Source organism: Takifugu flavidus, chromosome 1, assembly GCF_003711565.1.
Source record: "Takifugu flavidus isolate HTHZ2018 chromosome 1, ASM371156v2, whole genome shotgun sequence".
NCBI lineage: Eukaryota > Metazoa > Chordata > Actinopteri > Tetraodontiformes > Tetraodontidae > Takifugu > Takifugu flavidus.
Window position 1 is genome coordinate 16114601 of NC_079520.1, and position 21159 is coordinate 16135759.

Genomic DNA, 21159 nt, shown 5'->3' on the forward strand with positions numbered 1-21159 from the left:
TGCGCTTAAGTTTTGTTTGCGGAGCGATTTACCTGGGATGACTTTGCTGCAGTTGTCCCACGGCAGCTCCGGATGGATATAAATTAAACCCAGCTTAAAGAAAGGCTGGTGGAGGGGAACTCTAAGGTTTAACAAGTGCTGACAGCTGAGGTGCAGAGGTTAAGTGCTGCTAACTGAAAACTGACCGCACCATTAGAAGGGTTGGTTGGGGCTCTGAAGTTATGCAACCAGGTAGATTTAATGTTTGTGAAGAAATATTGTGTTAATGTTAATAATGTTTTTTACTCGATCCTTACCAGTGTTGCACCCACACCTGGAGCTCAAGGGTCAACGTTAACTAAAAAGTACACAAACGCTTGGAGTCATTTCAAAAGTGTCACGTAGGCATTTTGGAGCAGGTTTGTTCACATATGAAGCAGACTATGTGTGTGAACAAGCATAGCCTATGCGTGTTGAAGGGCGGAGTTCAGGGGAACAGGAGAGGCACGCAGTGTGCAGTGACAGGACTGTTTTAGTTCTCAACAAATACTTGTTGTAGAAGGTGTGTGTGCGTGTGTGTGTGTGTGTGTGTGTGTTGATGAGAAAGCATCATAGCCTGCAGCAAAAGCAGATTTCCGTTAAAGTCATAGTCTGCCTCTGAAACAGTTTTTTTTGTAATGTTTATTGTTTGTAATGTGGTTTTTTGGAGCACATGATCTTTGTTATCTTTGCCAAAAGACTTCATAGAAAACAGCAGAAACTTTAGATGATATCTGGAATTTCTTGGAAGAATTCTAGACATAAGTTCCCACTCACAGCCACTGATAAATTCTTGAATGATAACGCTGATAAGAGAACAACAGAAACTTCAAGGAGAATGGGCATGAAGCCAGGCCTGAGTGATTTAGGTTAGGGCTGGAGTTAGGGCTGGGGTTAGGGCTGGGGTTAGGACTGGGGTTAGGGCCGGGTAGGACCGGGTTAGGACTGGGGTTAGGGCTGGGGTTAGGGCTGGGGTTAGCACTGGGGTTAGGGCTGGGGTTAGGACTGGGGTTAGGACTGGGGTTAGGACTGGGGTTAGGGCTGGGGTTAGGGCTGGGGTTAGGGCTGGGGTTAGGGCTGGGGTTAGGCTGGGGTTAGGACTGGGGTTAGGCTGGGGTTAGGCTGGGGGTAGGACTGGGGTTAGCACTGGGGTTAGGGCTGGGGTTAGGGCTGGGGTTAGGACTGGGGTTAGGGCTGGGGTTAGCGCTGGGGTTAGGGCTGGGGTTAGGACTGGGGTGGACTGGGGTTAGGGCTGGGGTTAGGACTGGGGTTAGGACTGGGGTTAGGCTGGGGTTAGGGCTGGGGTTAGGACTGGGTTGGGCTGGGGTTAGGGCTGGGGTTAGGACTGGGGTTAGGACTGGGGTTAGGGCTGGGGTTAGGGCTGGGTTAGGACTGGGGTTAGGACTGGGGTTAGGGCCGGGGTTAGGACTGGGGTTGGACTGGGGTTAGGGCTGGGGTTAGGGCTGGGGTTAGGGCTGGGGTTAGGACTGGGGTTAGGGCTGGGGTTAGGGCTGGGGTTAGGGCCGGGGTTAGGACTGGGGTTAGGGCTGGGTTAGGACTGGGGTTAGGCTGGGGTTAGGGCTGGGGTTAGGGCTGGGGTTAGGGCTGGGGTTAGGACTGGTTAGGGCTGGGGTTAGGGCTGGGTTAGGACTGGGGTTAGGGCCGGGGTTAGGGCTGGGGTTAGGGCCGGGGTTAGGCTGGGGTTAGGACTGGGGTTAGGGCTGGGGTTAGGGCTGGGGTTAGGGCTGGGGTTAGGACTGGGGTTAGGACTGGGGTTAGGGCCAGCTGACTCTAAGGTGCCTGAGGGGACACTTGATGTTTTTAGAGCATTCCACACACACTTGCACACTGAAGCCTGATAATTTATTATGAACGTGCCCCCCCCCCCCCCACACACACACACACCACACACACACACACATACCTCTCAATGTACTCACACGTGGACACATGCTCACTCACACACTTTTTCAGTGCATTCCAAATGATTCAAAATTTGACTGCTCATTCTGAGCAAATATGCATCAGCCCTTAAAGTTTGAAATCAGCACAAACACACAGTGATATGTTGCTCCACAAGCTGCAGGAGGACGCGCCAACGAACACCTCACCTCCAACATTTATGAATTATAGAGTCAAAACAAGGAAGCTCTAGATTTATTTCAGCTGCTGGGTATTTAAGCGATATAAAAGCGATTCGTGCTCATCTACCTTCATAGAATGAAGTTTATCCATTTATATTTATTTTTCTTGCGTGTTCTTGAATTACATTCGTGGAGAGCTTTTCTTTGGGGGGGGGGGGGGGGGGGGGGGGGGGGTTGGGGCTTTGTTCATCCTACTTTGACTGAACTCTCATTCATGATTGGCAGGTTGGTGCTCTGGCCAACAAGGAGAACTGTTTGTCAGGCCAGTATACAACCAGCGGCGAGTGTTGTCAGCAATGCCAGCCCGGCGAGGGTGTCGTCACACCATGCGGAGACACACAGACTGAGTGCGCCCCCTGCCTGGACAGTGAGTAAAAACAGCATGATTGTTCTAATTAAAGCAATATAATGCGCATATCTATGGGCATAATCATACGCCTGCAAATATTCCAACATCAAAACACTTCCAGATCTACAGGATGAATTCTTACTGGAAAATTTGATTATGAAAAATATTAAATATCATTTCATTTATAATTATTACAAATATTCTAAACAACGGACCAGGGTGCATATCCAAAGACTCACAAGGACTTACAAGTGTTGGATACAGTATATGAAAAACTCCAGGGTAATAGCAAAACTTTGACAATGTTCCACTAAATAAATACATAAATCCTGTTCCTGACCTATAAAAAGCTGGATAGAGATGCTTTGTCTAGTTTTTGTTCCTGAATGACAATGTTTTTGTGAAGTTCCAGTTAGTTTTTACTAAAGCAAGCAAGTTATTAATGACTCTGTACATAATATTTGTTTAACCATGAGACAAACTGTAGCAAAAATAAGCCGTAACTGATATTTCCTTCCAATTTGAGCTCAGTCATTTAACCCTTCAGCAAGGCTTTTTAACACAGAACTGAACCAACAGCCGTGTAGCTCACATGGATGAGCTTCTTCTCTTGGTGGTCCTAAAACTGACCAATGACATTTATTAGCCTTTCACATCTTTGTAATGTTACATCGGATCTGTCAAGAGCACAACAACGTGGTTGCCTGGGTTACAGCTTCAGACAATCCACTCACCAGCAAATATGCTGTTTTTTTCTTTTGTGTACTTTCTCTTCTCTATTTCACTGACCAGTCTTATTGACCCCAGTGCTTTTTCTCTTGCTGAGTGGCCTTCTCGACAGTCTATTCCGGGGATTAAAAGGCAGCAATTGCAGGTATTGGTATCAAGCCATTACCGGCCTTATTTCAACGTATTGGTACTTGTAATGGCTGTCAATGGCAGCCGGTGATACTCAAAGCAAAAAAACAAGCTTAAGTTGAGAAGTACGCTTTGCTACGGCAAATCATCAGCTCACATCCTGTTCAGACAAACACATCGCACTGCTGAGACAAACATGGCTGCTCCCATCATGGAAATGGCCGGTTTGGTAATTACAGAATGCAAACACTGCAAACTCAGGGGTGGTATGAAGAGGAGTTTATACTTAGGCTTTCTGCTGATGTGATCAGCTGGTTTGCTAGCGGCGATGTTGCTAGCTAGTGAATCAAGTTTCAAAAAACCTTTTGTGTCTGTCACATAGTGACACATCATAACAGAAAGGCAATAAGGCAGTTATTTTAAGATCTGTCTCTATGTGATGGAAAATAAAGTTTTAGAATCCTGAATAGACCAATTCAAACACATACTGGTGATGTGGAATTTGGAGTAAACTTGCTACAGATAAGACTTTTAATGACATTAATATGATTTCATTACAGAGTTATGCAGTTATTTTGGTTTGTCCCATTTGAACGTTGAACTTATATCAGGCCAGTGCTGGATGAGGTCATTGATGTTTATCCTTTTTATTTCCACTAGTTTGGGTTAGAAAATGTCAAACATTGGTAAATTAAAAGGCTGAAGAATATTTTTTGAAACTCAACAGTACTTGAGCCTTATGCTGTAAATAACCAGGTTATTTAAATAGACATATCTGTCGCATAAACAGTTATTGGTTTATTTAAACTCACTAATTGACCCCAAAAATTCTGATCGTTGAAAGCCTAGTGTGTTTAATAGTAGCTTACTGCAACACCTCAGGGTGCATCATGAGATGTATTGATGTATAGATACTGATATACTGTATATACACACACAGAAAAAACACACACAGAGAGACACAGACACACACACACATACATACACTCTCGCTCTGAAAAGAAGTGGTTAATATACCTCCAGTTGGGACAGATCTGAATTTATTATCCTCCAAATCATCACAAGTATTGGAATTTTTACCCAAACACTGAATGTAGACCTCACTGTGATCCAGGCGTCAGTGCACTGCTCACGGTCGTGGTGCTTCCCATGTAGGGGACAATTCTAAATGTTGTCAGGAAGTGAATGAGACACTAAATCTTTGATTTTATAACTGATGTTATAAAGAGCTCTGGATGCGGTTTTTTTTGGTCATCTGGGAGATCTATGTTGTTAAAGCAAACTTAATGGAGGCAAGTTTTGTTCGCTATTTTGTAAGTGTCTCATGTGAGGCCAAAAAGGTTAGCATAAGCTGGGGCAAACGCCAGGGCTGATTGTCAGCTCTCTTCCCAGGCTTTCTGTGTATAATTTCTATCCCAGACTGGCCCAGATGATGAAGTAGTTGTAAACTCTTTGGGTCAAAGAAGGACGGCAAATCATCAGCCAAGGAGCCCCACAGTGAGAAACTGATTCAGTTCAAAGGTCCTGAGAGAAGCAACAGGGAATGTGGACACAGAAAATGATTTATTTGTATGTATGTGGTCCTTCTCTGGATTTGGAGAACGCTTTAATCAGCGGCTCCCATTTCAAGAGTCATCATCTCGATCAAACATTCCCAATGGTTGAGTGGCTGTTCAGGAGCTGCTGCGTCCTGTTGCACAACTTCTGTGAAGTTTTTCTGTGAGGTAGTTTGCTGCCTGGCTGCGCTGGCTCTGCTCAGTCAGGAACAAACACTCACACTCAAAAACACATTTGAAGCCAGCAGACTTCACAGACAGAGAAATGCCAAGCAGACCAGTATCAGATAATCAGATAACATTATTTTAAGAGAACAGCAAACATATTGATTGGCTCATAATGCAAAAGCCAGATGGAATCTATACGCGTGAGATGAAACATTTAAAGGGTTGTTTTGAGATGGCAGACATCAGTGGGTTGTGTATTCTCCTACCTCGTCATTACACCCCCACGGATAGAGTGATGATCACAGCAGAGCACTGAGGACGTTTAGGGCAATAAAATTTAAAGGTAATTAGGACATTGAAAGGACAGGATCAAAAATAACTCTTTTGTCATGCACAAAGTGTTCGCACACTGAGTAACTATTCAGCAAAACAAGTAAAGTGCACCTATTAAATAGAAAAAAACCCACATTTTCTTAGGGCGGTAACCTCTTTTCTCTAGGTGCGTAGCTGTGGTACCTGTACATGTATATATAACTACATGAACCAGGAGGCGCTGGTAGCTCAGGCCAACTGTGTTTATAAAAGGAGCAAACTGATGGTTAAAGAAAAAAACAACTTATATCCGGCCATCTGTTCTTTCAGCAGGAGAATTCTCAGGTTTGTAGTTGCACCACTCCAGTCTAATCTGTATGCAGCCATCTGTCAGAGACGGACAGTTCCCGAGCAACATTCTGGATTGGTTATACAAGACCTTGGCTGGTGTTCAGCCAGCTGAAATACACGGAGGAGTTTGGTTGAATGAGCAGATGAATGGAGATCAGGCAGAGCAACTACAGCTGTGCAACTGGCAAGAGACAAGGGGGACTTTTAAGCCAACATCTAATGGGTTCACACACACACACACACACACACACCACACACACACACACACACACACACACACACACACACACGCACACACTCGATAAAATCAAAAGTCCTTTTATGGGTGTTGAGAACAAGGCAAAGGAATGAAAGTTGAAAGATCACTAGTGAAAGTAGTGTTATGATATTGCGCAGCAAGGAAAGGATCTCCTTTAAGCCCCCTTCCTCCCCTTCACCCCCCCCCCCCCCCCACACACACACACACACACGCACACACACACACACACACACACACAAACCACCACCAACAACAACACCACAACCCAATCTAGGCTGCAGGCGAGTGTTATTAATGTATTGACTTGCATTATTGATGTGTGGCATTATGATAATGGCTCTAAGAGCACAAGGGGGGTGGGGTGGGGGGTGGGGTGGGGGGTGGGGTGGGTTCCTGTCTGCACATGGGTTCTGTCTCCTTGCTGAGAGGGAGGGTGAGCATGAAGGAGGTGACATGTCTGGACGTCAACAGCCCCACAGATGATGAAGGTTCACTTCTTAAACACATCATTAAACAAAAATGTTTGAAACCAGAGGCGCTCGCTCTCAAATGACACAGACGCTGTTTTCTGGCCGTCTGTCCTTTTGTCTCGGCCTCTGTCTGTCCCCATCTTGCTTTTAATCAGTGCATCATCATCATCAGAGTGGCCGCCACGGCGGGTGGGCCCGGGACCTGAACATGATATGATGGAGGGTGTGCACCCTTTTCATCTGTGCCACCCACAGTGGCAGGAACTTCATCTTCGTAGTTTGCAGCTAATAAAAGTATTTGCTGTTAATGTTAGTTAAGGTTTGTCTACTTTTAGAAGACACTTGTCTCTGCAACACCTAAGAAGTCCTTTTATTGTTATTAGTGCTAAAAATACATCAAATGTCATAAAAGAAGTCAGGATTTATTCACATTCTGAGGATTTCACCATGTTTCAAATGGCACATCATTTAAGGTTTGTTGATCCGTGTATATGCTCTCTCTCTCTCTCTCTCACACACGCACACACACACACACACACACACACACACACACACACACACACACACACACAATCAAACAATCTGCTCTTACAAACATGTCTGCTGCATAATTTAGTGTTTCCCAGTTATCTATCCAGTCGAAATTCACTTCCATAAAACATACAATCTTGATTGCATCCTCTGCAGATCTGCCTGTTCTAGAATCTCTTTCGGGTAAATAAAACATCTGTGTCAATTTAATTAATTCTAGGAAAGTCTCATTTTCGATTAAAGAAACCTTCATTCAAGCAGATTATATTTTTTTTAAAAACTCTTTTTTTGTCTTCTCAGGTGAAACGTTCTCACAAAACTTTAGCCACACAGATGAGTGTCAGCCCTGCACAATATGCACGGGTCTCCTCGTCATGAAAACGCCGTGCACCGACTCCAACGACGCCACATGCACTTGCAAGTATGGCTACTACATGAACACTCTGTCACAGCGGTGTGAGCCCTGCACCATGTGCCTCGAAGGCCACGGCATGGTGTTTAGCTGTGAGTTGGACCACGACACGTTTTGTGAGGAGTGTGAGGAGGGCACGTACTCGGACCAGGAAAGCTTGCGGGACCCCTGTATCCCCTGCACCAGCTGCGATGACAGCAGCGTCATACATCCCTGCACCCCGGTGACGGATGCAGTTTGTGAGGGTAAGACAAGTCCTTCCTACTGACGTCATGAAGACCGCCATGACACATATTACCATCATTTCAGCTTCTGCTGTTTGTGAACACTTGGAGCTAAATGTGTGGAAAAGTAATCCTAAATATGTTTGCATGAACAAATGTCAGCTGCTCGCAAGGTCGAACGTGGGTCACAATATAACCGTCTAAAATGTCATCCTGCGCATCTTTGACCCTTTTAAACACCTTGTTTGTTGCATGAGAGACGTCAGTGCTTTACACCAGTGGCGTTCCAACACCACCTTCAACTGTAGTAATAGTGTTTGTATTTGCGGACCCCAGAATTCTTGAATTTTGGATGCCCTAACCCGGCATCCCAGTTCAAGCCTTGTCAGAATTAATTAGGAGCGTTGCCTGTTGCCATGGATGGTCAGGAAAGAATCTACTTGAGTGTCTGTCAAATGCTGGACGGACAGTACGACATTCCTACTGGCTGCCGCAAAGTCAGCTAATCGGCTCGGCGTTGCCGACATTGTTGACCTATCAACCTAAATGCCACGTTAAAGCTTGTCTCATTGTCTTCTTGGAGTCATTGCTCCAAGAAGATACAAAGACCACACTCTTTCAATGATGAGGGCTTAGAAGAAGGTCATATCTCTGCCCATGAATTTCTTTTATATCACCGCACCCTGTGGGGATCGCGCTCTCGGTCACAAAATTCCTGACAAATGCAGTCACTGCTCATTTCTGTGACCTGACGCCTGACAGATTAAATCAATGCTTTGGTGAAATGACAATAAAAGGACTCTGTTGATCAGCCACGCCGTATGTTGGGGCAGCAAGTTTGAAGCTTCTTGTTATCACAGTGCTGGAGACAATATGAGTCTCAGTGTAAGGGGACTCTTTGTGTCCCTCCCATGAGTCCAAGTGGCCTCTGAGGGCTCTCTGTGTTGCAGGTCTACTTAAAACAAGAAAAGAGTGTAAAACATAAATCCTAAATATTATTTTAACATATATTTTATATCTTATCTAAAAGTGAAAAGTGCTTTGATTATGATATATAATGGCATTGCATTCATGAAAATACTTGCTTGAGATTAAACATTTGAGTAGCAAGTAGTACAATTTGGCATTGTGTGGAAAAATTAAAAATTTTGGTTTGAGATTATAAATATTTAAATGATAGTTGTGGGGAGGCCAGTGGCCTGATTTACTGCAGGTTTTTGTGTAAAACGTGTACAAACTCACATCACCCGCAAAAGAATGTACAAGCTGATCTCGTAGTGGTGTGCACTGAGGATTGTGTCTTTGAAGAGAGCAAAACAACACCCGCTTTAGCACTTTGGCCTTAATGAAGACGGAATATAGGGTGTTTCTGCCCGGGTGAGCTAAATACTTTTACAATTTACTAAACCTGGAGGCATTTGAGGTGGTTGCGATTGCGTCTAAACAGAGTAGGAAGGACAGGTGCACATGGCTTTACGCACACTGACTGCTGATATTTTCACCAGGAGACACAGAGAAACTGTATTTCTCATTTGCATCAGTATTTTTGGAAAAAGAGAACAAATTTGAGACTTCTCACCTAACCAGCCCTGCCATCGTGGAGCAGCTTGGAGCTCTCACATGTATTAAATGCTATGACACGCAGAATGGGCAAATAGATAAAAGTCATCTGCGCAGGAAACGCTGATGAAACCAAAGACGGCTCTAATGTGGTCGCTGGCTTCCCAACAGCATCAGAGTGGTTGACCAGGACAGACACGACGCTGTCCTGCTGTTTGTTGTGAGCAGCAGTGGCCCCAATGTCCCGCTGGAGCTCATGAGCCATACTGAGCACTGGGCGCACCTTCCGTGCAATGGATGAAATGGTGATTGAAGGCTGTGGACTAGTTTGTTTTGGTTTTTTTTGTTCTTCCCGCAACACCAAGAGCAATTTTCTTTCTTCTTTTTACTTCCTTAACTGTCAACTTTGTTTTCACGACAATGTTTACTTTGGGACAGATGTCGGTCCATATCAGATTTTGTTTTATGATGTTTTGATTGTGCTCATTGCTCTTTCAGATGAAGGTGGCGCATGTAGAAACAGCAACAACAGCTCTGGCTAAATACCAAGCACCAGGTGTGCTGCTCACTCTGCTAGGTTGGTTAACGCTCCTCCCCAAAAAATGCAGACCAGTGGAGATACATTTTCAATATTCACTAAGGACTGAGTCAAACACTGACGTTCCTTTGAACATCGCCATCTACCGGCCGGGCTTGTTCACGCAAAGCGTTTTCTCTGTGAACACAGCACACATTTGAATATGTAAAGCAATAGCTTTTTTCATTTCTTTTGACAAGGTTGTCGTATAAACGTGGCCTCAGTTGAATCAAATTTCATGTTGTGAAGTTGCTGTGTTTTCAGGCATTTTGTATCCCACTTTATTTCCAACATTTGTTTTTCTAAAGCACATAGGTTATCAGTGTTTGTGAATCTTTCGGGACATCAGGTGTCCAGGTCCATTAGCACTGAGGAGTCAGGCAGTTCACGCCTGGAGGCCAGACACAGCTGATAGAGTGAAGGCAGAGATGGAGACCAGGCAGAAGACCACCATAGACCACAGCACAGAAGCCACTATATCACTACCCCATAATCAGCACTACAGGACTTCAAAATATGACACTAGACACAGAAAAGTTATGTTTAATCATGACTCTGGCTGGTGTACCGGACAGATCAGAAGTGAAAGGTGGTGAGTCGTAAGCACGATTAGCTGATGTGGAAAGTGAAGCTCTCATTTCCTCCCACACTTTCGTGGGAATTGGAAGTCCGTTCTTAGTCTTGCCAAGAATTGTCTCTCTCTCTGTGGTGTAAAACATGCTTATATCAACCAGACTATATTATGGTTAGACTCTGAAGGGGAGATGCTTATCTAAGGCTGAAGGTCATGGGAGACTCCTATGTTACATGTTGTCCTTTGTGTTTGAAGATCAGGCTGAGGATTTGTACTGAAGAAAGCAACATAATCCCCCCCTCAAGCTTTCCACAGATCACAACACAAGTAAAGTTGATTAACCATCCTAATGGGAACTCTTCAACTTGGTATCCAGGCTGAAGTTAAAGGTCAAAGAAAAGGTTGTTGGAGATGTTTCATTTCTTGTTTTAAAGGCCTCTTGAATTCCAGGAAGTTAGTTCTTAAGGTTTCCATTAGGACTGAGAGCAGGCACATACATCCTGTGGTGTTATAAAACCATATATGTATCACAATATGTATAAACTAAAAAAGGAATTTCTCTTCTTTATCTATTATTGTCTATTACATTGTTATTGAACATGGAGTACATAGAGTCCCAAAATTGCAAACGTCATTACAAACGTCAGGCTGCTGGTCAGATCAGTTAGTGGTGTCTGTTGAGCCCAGACAGAGTTTATCTAAACAATCCTCATCAACTGGAGGCGCCAGACCGGCTTTCACCGGCTCTTATATAAGAAAACTGAATGAACAGTGCTTGAGTTTATCAGAGAGGTTTCTTCTTCTTTTTATTGGCCTCAGGTTTTGGCAAAACTCCCTCGATGCTAATAGAGAACACAGACTTTAACTCTTTGGGCATCCTGCTCTGAGATTGTCCCTTCACAAGAGTATCGGCCAGAGTTTTTGGCCCTGAGTTCTTCTGCTGTGGCAGCATGGACGGTAGAAGCAGCTGATCCTCTGACTCAGGCGCCAATCAATAAAAGGATTTATTGAACCTTACAGAGGTGATATGTCCTGTGGAAAGATGAAGAATGTGTGGGTGCAGTCAAAAGGAAGTGAAGGGGGGTTGATTATGCCCAGTGGATTTGGTTATTTAATTGATAGATGAGGAGGAGGAGGAGGAGGAGGAGGAGGAGGAGGAGGAGGAGGAGGCTGCTGTTTCCTTCCTGAGTTTGCTTGACCTTAACGATTGACAGGCTGCACTACAGAAATCAAAACGTCTAATCTTCTAACTCGACCCATACCCAGCACTAAGAGCCAGGCCAGTTCAGCTAATTTAAGGCCAGTAATTGGAGAAGGGGATGTGGAGGGATAGATTGGGAAAAAAGGATGGGAATGAATGAGATAGAAACAGAATTTCTGTTCTAAGGCACAAGCCATTTAGTGTTGTTATAGGTCCATCTGGCTTGTCTGGCAGATTTGAGATAGCTGGATTTCATCTAGAAATTGGTTCAAAGCCATCCTTGGCTGGCATTTAGTGTTTGTAATCTCATTCTTCTTTGAATCAGAATCCTGAATGCACAGTTCATGGATTAGAAGATGACATCATTAAAAGAGATGTTTGAGACACCCGTGAACTTCAGCTATCGACGATCAGCTCAGTATAGATGTCCGATATATGCCTGTATTCATCATCACATCTCAACTCAAAAATGAAAATCGAAAAAATTAAAAAACATTTTTCCAAGGATCAAAAAGTCCATGACTTTAAATATAAAATAGAAAGGAGTTATTGACCAGGTTTGTAGCTGGAGGTGTCTTGTTGGAGGTTTAGAAACATCTGTTTATCAATGTTAGCCTGTTAAAAAAATCCTATTTTTGATGTTTTGTGGAAGATGGCCGCTGTGTCTAGTTCTTCTACCTTTATGGAACCTGTGTGTTTGGCTTTACTTGATAAATTCTTTATGACAGAATTGTTTTTGATTGGCTATTAGATGTCTTAATAAGTAATTAATCGAAATGTTTTAAAAGTTCCATTGCAATAATAAGTATACAATATTTCCAAGGGCAGCTGTGATTAGTGTCCAGCGTATTAACATTGGCCTCCATTGATAAAGCGTGTAGGGGGGCCTAGCTAGTTGCTATCTGATGATCAAGAAAAATATGTGAGACTGAATTGGGGCAGAATGCCAATCACTTTTCTGATTTCCTCCATCCAAAGCGTTTTCACATTAATAGCTGTGAAGAATCTTCGAGTCCAGTCGGACTAAATAACTGACTGTCTGTATATTGCACAGTCACTCTTTGTTGGACTCTGGTTTGGTCACCACACATGTCCTGACCTCTCCCTTTAACCCCGTTAGCTTCCTCCCACACACAGTCAAGGCATTGTAAAAATGAAAGGTTTAAAAGACCACAACGTCGTTTTATCCACTGGCAAACAAGAATCGACCCCTTGTGGCCGTGAGTCATCATGCCAAAGCATTTTTCAGGAATTTACCCCTCAACACCCTGCTGAAAGCTTTTGGAGGCGACTCTGCATGAGTGGGCCAAAGGGGACCACAACACATGTGCTTTCGCTCGTGCCATTCATTCACTGAGTCATCAAGTTCGGCTCAGGGAGTGCCTCAGGGCTCTGCCCGGTCAAGACTTACAGTCTGTGTTGAGGGACTCTGCTTGCTTCAAGCAAATTATCTATTGTGTATGTTTTAAATGCCAAACTGGTACATGGTGGTATTGATTTAGACTTTTTTATTTTATTTTTTCGGCTAATAATAATAATAATAATAAACACTGGAGGAATTCCATCAGTAGTGACAATAGTGACTAAATAAGGAGCATGTAGAGAGTGAGATGAAGGAAAGAGTGAAGAGAGGGAACAGATGCTGAGATCGATAAAAGCGATGGGGTTTCTCCTCTGCAACCTCGTCTTTCTCTGGTTGACCTCTACGGATGCTGAGCAAGTCGTACCGCAGGACTGCGGGTGTGCACGCACACACACACGCACTCTGTCAATAGCAAAATACATACGGGGGGGGGGGGGGGGGCAGCATTAGGTAGCAGACAGGAAGAGGCAGGAAAGAGTAAATCAAAATGGTGGCAAGAAGAAAACATTGTTACTAATAAATCAAACGTGAAGAGCAGGATTAAACAGCCATGTCTGCAGCCTTTATTTACCACCTGAGCTCGTTGCACCAACATGTTGGGTAACAACAGTTATGACCGTGTTCAAGAGTAATGACATGTAATTTAAAAAGCGGAAGACGCTCCTTTCTACTAAACTGCACGCACCTTTGAAAGCATTCAGGGGTTAAGTGGGGGCAACACCTGTGTGCAAACGAAGCTGGATGGATGCATTAATCTCAGGCTGCCCCACACGTTCAAGTCACACAAATGCTGTATTTACACTAATCATCATGTGCAGTGCTGTAATGTGTAAGATGACTTATGTAATGTCGGCTTGTTACCACCCCGATTTCCAGTTACAAGTTCGCCATTAACTGACAAAGTCTGGAGGGAAATTCCAGTAATTCTGACCAAACCTGTGATTTTGACAAGCTTCATGTCACTTAGTTTTTATTAACTTAAAGACAGGCTGTTGCCACATTTGAACAAGGCTGCTGGTGTTTGTGTAATAAGCTTAGACTACTATTAAGGTGCAGGGGGTGCGCCTCCCTTGTGAAATGTCGATTTAAAATAATGTGTTCATCTAACAGCACTTAAACAAGTACAGTGAGCGGTAATACTGAATCATTGTTGATCGCTTCTGGATGATTTAAGCGCTGCGTTCAGGTACCCACTGAGCTCTCTCTGTGTCGGGGAATCGAGCTGAGCTCAGCAGTAGAAGGTCGCTGGCCTCTGAGGCCAGAGAAGCAAAGGTGTGAAGCTGAGTACTGTAGTGGTTTAGTGAATGCACTTCCTGTTTTAACTGTGAAGGAGAGGGAGCAGAGTGATGCTGAGAGGCTCTGAGTAAAAGAGCAGATGGATGGATGATGAGTGCGCTGTGTAAAAACAGTCTTCAACAACCTTCTACATTTTATTCCTACCGCTGTGATGCAATAAAACATCTATAATACCCACCTTCTATTGGCAAGAGAAGAGAAACACTCTATTTCTGATTATCTTAATTAGTCTATAGACCTTTAATGGACCCAACTGGAAATTTTACCTGTGTATTTACAGACATGATATAATGTCGGGACAGAATTGTGAAAATTGCATTGCCCAAGTGTGTAAATAGTATAAATGTTTGTCTCAGAACAGAAAATGATTCTTATCTCCAGGCCCTTTTATTTCCAACAGGCGTTTAAAATGGAAAATTCTGGAAATAAGGTCAGACACAGACCGCTGAAAACAAAAAGGGAAACGAAAGAATGAAGCACAAAGGAGGAAAGGAAAAGGAGCGTAGTAAACGATGGAGCTACAGAGAGGAATAAAGTGGACTGAAGGGTAACGAGTTGGGGAGGGGGGCATCTGGGTTGGACAAAGATTTCTGTCAATGAGTGGTGTCTGGTTTCCTGTGTGTGTCACAAAGACAGACAGGCCACGCTGTTGATGATGGTGTGTGTGTGTGTGTGTGTGTGTGTGTGTGTGTGTGTGTGTCCTTATCTGCTGAAGATATACAAGAAGAAATCTGATATGCAGCAGTGCAGCATCGGCCTGTTTGTGCAGTGTTTCAAGGCCCTTTTTCACAGCCCTCAGAGCAGATTATTAATTTTAACCAAGAGCACTGCCATCATTAAGCGTTGCAGTCGTGAAAAGCTTCACATTTAATCGATTAAAAGGAAATTGTTACGAGTTGATTTTTTCTATTAGAAATCTGTTACAGTAGGAACAACTGGAGGAACTGAAATCATCCCGACACTCCAGTGTGACCAGTTATCCACAAAAATAGAAATACAAGCAAAAGAAAAAAAGAAACTAATTAAAAACTACCTAAAAACCCTGACATGAACATTTCTATAATACTGAAAAATAAGTTGTTTTACAAAAGCCGTCAGCGCTTGACTGTTGGCAAGCATTAGTCCATGTTCAACGCAATCATCAGGTTTTTGCAGCTAAAAGCTTTACATCCATCTAAATAGCCCCTTTAAAGATGTTTTTGCCTCATTAGCTCTCCTCAAGTATTTAGATCCCGATGGTTTCCTGCTGCTGATGTAAATAACTGTGAGTAAGTGACGGACGGGGATGGGTTTCTACATCCGCGGTGAGACGCAAACATTTCTGTTTAGCCTTAATGGAGGAAAGCGAGCTACACTGGATGGACAAACTCGCTTTTTCTCTTGTTTATGGCTCCCTGGAGATGAGGCCAAAACCGATGTGTGTGTGTGTGTGTGTGTGTGTGTGTGTGGTGGTGTGTGTGTGCGCGTCGCTCGTGTGTGCGTGCGTGCGTGCGTGCGTGCGTGCGTGCGTGCGTGTGCGTGCGTGCGTGTGTGTGTGTGTGTTTGCAGTATGTGAGACATTTATAATATTGACAGAGGAGAGGAGAGACATAAAGTGAGAGTAGCATAAAGACATATGATCTGACTCAGTCTATAAGTCATATTTAAGTCTTGGACGGCGCAGATGTTGATCCACAGGACATTCAACATCTGAATTCTCGTCTCTTGTGACATTAGTGAGAGCTACCAGAGCGCCAGCATCCCTGTGGATTATTGCTCTGTGCTGAAACTTTATGTTTTTGTGGTTTTGATGACACTATAAACACTGTTGTTAAGATTTTAGGGTTGGTTGCAGACTGTTTATTTACTGGCTGTTTGACCAAGGTTCACTCACGATGTCTCTCTGTCAATGTTGCAGTCACAATTTATTTTTATTTTTTTAAGATCTTTCCCACAGAATCACTCCATAACGTCAACTGACTGAATTTGAAATTGAATGTGAATTAAGCTCTTGTGTTTTTTTTTGCCATTTCAGCTTAACGATACTTTACAGTCTTAATAACAATTTACCATCTCACAATGCAAGAAACATGTCCTTTTATTGTCCAATATAAAGATATTAATTTTGTGCTATTTTTTCCTCCCCAGTCACTGGTGACGACCCCTCAGTGCCTTACACAACCTTCTCTATGCAACCCTCTGATGACAATTTAACAGAGGAAATCTACCCTGAAGTTACCACACCAACTGCCACCACCACCACCACAACCACAACCACCACCATTAACGGGAATTCCAAGACGCCAATTTACAATGAGCTGAATGACAAACTCATTCCCATCTACTGCTCCATCCTGGCAGCGGTTGTGGTTGGCCTTGTGGCCTTCATTATCTTCAAAAGGTGAGGAGAAAAAAAGGGCCAGATCCAATAGTGGTGCTAATTCATTTCCTTTATGCTGTGGTTAAATTGTGTCATGCTATACAAAGAAGTCTTAATATGTTGGCACCGGGAGTGAAAGGGTTGGTCCCAGGAGAGACTTGTGTTCTGAGTTAAAATGTTTTTGGGTGTACGTGGACCATAATTGTCTCCATAGCGATCGGAGTATCATATTAGTAATTACAGTATATGAACACTGTCGACAGGTCGGGTCCAGTAAAGTTGGTGCCAGCGTTCTTTTATATATGTGCAAGAAAACTCTGTCACAACCTGCCTGTTGATTCAATTACTTTTGAATCATTTACCAGGTCGTCCCCCCAGGATCAAATTCATTCATTAGAGGTACAGATGTTAAAACCAGATTAATCCCCCCCCCATCAACAAATCCCTCCCAGGTTATGTAGATAACAGTGCTGCACATGAACCATACGGGATCTGAAATTATCTTTTTTTTTAAACTGACAAGATGACAAAAAGCATGAAAATGGATTGGCACACTTTCATATTTAATGAGTTCATCTGCTGCTTTTCTGTTTGTGAGCATATTGGGTCACAAACTGGCCTGAAAGCAATACGCATATGGGCAAAAGCTGCTAAATTTTGAATGTGAAACATGTTTCATTGGTTATGATTCAAGTTGCAAAATTAGTTTCTGAAGTTTAGCTCGCTGCTAATGCTAACACCATACTGAGTATTTCTGCTGTCATTTATGTGGGGCATGTATTCACTTAACAGCGCGTCAAAAATTAAATATAATCACCGATGCCAGAGAATTTAACTCCCTTTTTTTCCCGTTTTTGTTCAGATGGAATAGCTGTAAGCAGAACAAGCAAGGAGCTAACAACTGCACGACCATCCAGAACCAAACGCCATCCCCGGAGGAAGAGAAGCTGCACAGCGACAGTGGGATTTCTGTCAACAGCCAAAGTCAGCAGGAGCAGCAGGTCCAAACGCAGACAGGCAACATCTGTACGTAGCAGGAGCCCCGACCCAACAAAACACATTAGCTGACAGGTCTTTTCCAGAGCTGACGACTCTCCTGCTGGGTCATGTGCGACTGTACAGCGTTATGTTCACAAGCTATGACAACACAATGAGAAGAATTCCAGCACGTGACCGTGCCTCCTGGTGGCTGCATTGACTCCTCTGTGATTACGACCTTTCAAACTCTCTGCGGCGAATCGGTAAACAGGGATTATGATACTGACAGATGCAATCCTGCCCTGAAAAACCAGTTTGAAGGAATTGAGGACTTTTAAAACTGCAGGCCTCGAGGAAGAGGAACGTGTGATCTACGTTTCTACATTTGAAGGGTTGTTAAATGGCTTCATCACGTAGCCACAGGTAGAATCCTTGATTTGAGTCAATAGTATATCGAAGGAGCCGACCATCTGAAACAGCTGTGTCCTCCTCTCTCTGAAATGCATATATGTGTTAAATATGCTAAATATGTGATACAGTATATCTGTATTTCCTCGGCCTAACCTCCCTTTTGACCCATTTGTCTTCCTCTACATTGATGTTTCCAACACTCTCATGTTTGCTTCAGCATTCAGTTGGGGCTTCACTTTGGGACACAGCCACAAAAAAAGAAACAAACCAGGGAAATAAATGTAAAACACCAACAGGAAGGGGAGTCTCACATTGGGAAAGAAGCATTTGACCCTAGTGACCTTTATTTCATTTCTCCTTTCTGCAGTCGTCACCATAGACGAGGATCCTTGTCCGCTGCCTCTTCACACCAGAGAAAAAGTGGAGAAGCTGCTGTTCAGGGGGGGTGAAGCGGACGGCCAGACGGAGGACAGCGACTGGTGCAGCTTGGCGGGTCTCCTGGGATACGAGGAGGAGCGGATCGCCGCCTTCCGTCAAGAAGAGCATCCTGTCTGTGCGCTGCTGTCCGACTGGGGTGGCAAGGACAGCGCCAGCATCGATACCCTCTGCACGGCGCTGCGGAAGATCAACCGCGATGACGTCGCCCAAAGCCTGGTTCTGAGCCCGAATCCAAAGCCGACTGCCACCTCTGTTGTGTGATTGCAGTGTAAACGTGAGGAGACCACCAGAGCTGTAGCAGTGATATTCTACTTTGGCCTCCAGAATTCCACATACACAACCCAACACCTGGCTGTACTTTATCCCGCTGTGACACATTCCCTCCTTTTGGCTGAAGCCAGCGGCGATCACACAATGTCTGTCAACTTATTTCAGCTTTGATGAAGGAATAAGACACAAATATGAGAAAAATCAGAAGAAACTAAAGAGAGAACAGTGTAGAAATTTGAATCAGTCTCATTTGAAGCCAACATGGAGAAATGTCTCTCACCAATTATCCACCCTACAGATTCTTTTCTACTCTTAATCGTAATGGAACAAGTTCACAGTGTGTAGATGTTCATCACCCTGTGTGGTAGCCAAACACCAGTACATACCTGGAGGCCACAGTGGAAATGTTAGATTCTTTAAATATATGTTGATGAGTTGTGCATACCACTGAGTATTTGACAAGCGTGAAGAAGGACACATTGATGTGCATTCTAACCAACCTGTTTTTCTTAGCTAAAAATAGCTAAGGCTTGCTTTTGACTCCCATGCGTCTGTAGACTGAAGCACCTCTGGGCTGCAGTGCATGTGGGTCAACGCTTGGATTGGACTCCAGTGATTTGTGCTTTATAGCCAGTCTACCGGACTCTGGGGAAGGTCACTGACCCAGGAAACACAGGGTTCCCACACAGGGTTCTGCCTTATCTGCACAGAAAATGGAAGGATGTGAAGCTCAAGTATGAACTATGTATAATCTCTACAGCCAGATACCACTACCATCTCCGCAGTATGTAACCATGCATGCATTTATTATAGAAATACAGTCAGTACATTTAAATGTTGTACCAAAATAATGTTGGCGATTTCAAATCGATTATGAATCGATTGATTGCTTGATGAATTGATTGGTTGTATAAACATGGATGTTTTTCCAGTGTAGCTATATCAAAAATGTTTTCCTCGGATCCGAAGCATAACACCAACGCCATGACGAAAGTAAAATTACTGGAAACGTGACCTTGACAGCCCGCACAGGCGCTCCAGTCCCTGCCCCCCCACCACCCTGACTAGGGCATCCTAATGACTGTCAGCGGGCTAACCTGGCTGATCATACGTAGGATCCAGTACCAACAGGATGAAATCAACCTGATCTGGCTTGAATGCTGGGCTGAAACCGGCTGGAGCTTGATTTCCAACCGCTGGACTATCTTGTGCATGTGAATGTACTGACTCACAGATCATGTATCCGCGTACAATCATGTCGTAGATTGTTTGGTTATTACCGATAGTTGCTGACATACTCTTCATTAATGTTAACATCTGTTTAATTTTTCAACAAAAACAGTCCATTATACCACAAACTGGGCTTTAAGGGACCACGTTACAAATATACAGACAGAATATTCAGGATTGAAAACAAAATAAATCAGGAATTACCTATATGGTCGTTTTATTTTTCAGGGTGTTTTAATTGTGTTTCGACATCCACGTTACACTAAACACGTTACAAAAACCTGCAACCCACCTGTGATAGCCGAGGCTGAAAATCTTGGGACTGACAATCCTTTCAAAGCGGAGGGGATCAGGCCAAAGACAAGAAAAAAAGGTGTCTCGTTTCCTCTTTGTGAGCTGCAGTGATGTGTGGACAAAAGGCTCGTCAGCAGAGACTCGGGTCCAAAGGATGCACGCTTAATTCAGACCAAGAAAAAGCAGGAGCGTTACACTGGGGATATCCAAATTTGCATTAATGAGCTCGTTTAAGTGAACTTTTTTTTATTAATATTTGTTATTTTGGGACTCTTGAGACTCTTTGGGACTTGTTTGTTTTCTCTAATTCTGGTCATTGTCTCTTTTTGGGGAAGTATTTGAAGTGAATACAAACATGATAAACAGTATATAAAATGCCAAGCTTAACTGCGGCACACTGTGCATCTACACTAACCTGATAAGCTTCTAGTGTTACTTTGAATGAAGGTTTCGTCAATGTGTTCTTTATTATTCAATTTTATTAGCCAAATCTCTTGTGTAAATAATATTAGATTTGTCTTACTAAACTGTGGTACTTGAATGTGGAATTGTTATTGTCTGTTTTCATCAAAAGTGCCTGTCAATTTCTTTCAGGTTTTTTTCTGTGTATTTCTTTTATTTTTTATTTTTGGCTAAAGTGTTTTTTCCTAGTATATTTCATTTATTGGCTTCAGTTTGTAAATAGTTTGTTTTAGTTAAAGGAACACCGAGCATCTGTGAAGGGGTTTGTTAGGATATCAGAATTGTGCGTGTTTCAAGCAGTTAAACCTAAAAAGGAAATGAAAATAGACAAACAAATGAATAAATAAACAAAATCAGTCAATATCAGAAGTGAATTCTTTCATAAAAGTTAGCTACTTTTCGAAATGAACCGGTGAACAAAGACTTTGGTGTTGCTTTGAATGACTCTCTATATTTGATTTTATCTACCGATGGTATGTGATGGTATGTAGTTT

General features: G+C 43.3%; 1 protein-coding gene across 2 annotated transcripts in view; it reads left to right on the top strand.

Moving 5' to 3' along the window:
* Positions 1-21026, top strand: part of ngfrb (nerve growth factor receptor b) — a 22133-nt gene extending 1107 nt beyond the window's left edge. Inside the window, exons 2-6 of one of the 2 annotated variants that reach the window (XM_057041461.1) lie at positions 2388-2529; positions 7317-7673; positions 16372-16603; positions 17445-17608; positions 18339-21026. In XM_057041461.1, coding sequence (XP_056897441.1) covers positions 2388-2529; positions 7317-7673; positions 16372-16603; positions 17445-17608; positions 18339-18670 — 1227 coding nt within the window. In that variant the 3' untranslated portion in view covers positions 18671-21026. Of the gene's footprint in view, positions 1-2387; positions 2530-7316; positions 7674-16350; positions 16604-17444; positions 17609-18338 lie in introns of both variants that reach the window. The other variant, XM_057041454.1, reaches the window with a different exon arrangement.
* The last annotated feature ends 133 nt before the right edge of the window (positions 21027-21159 follow it).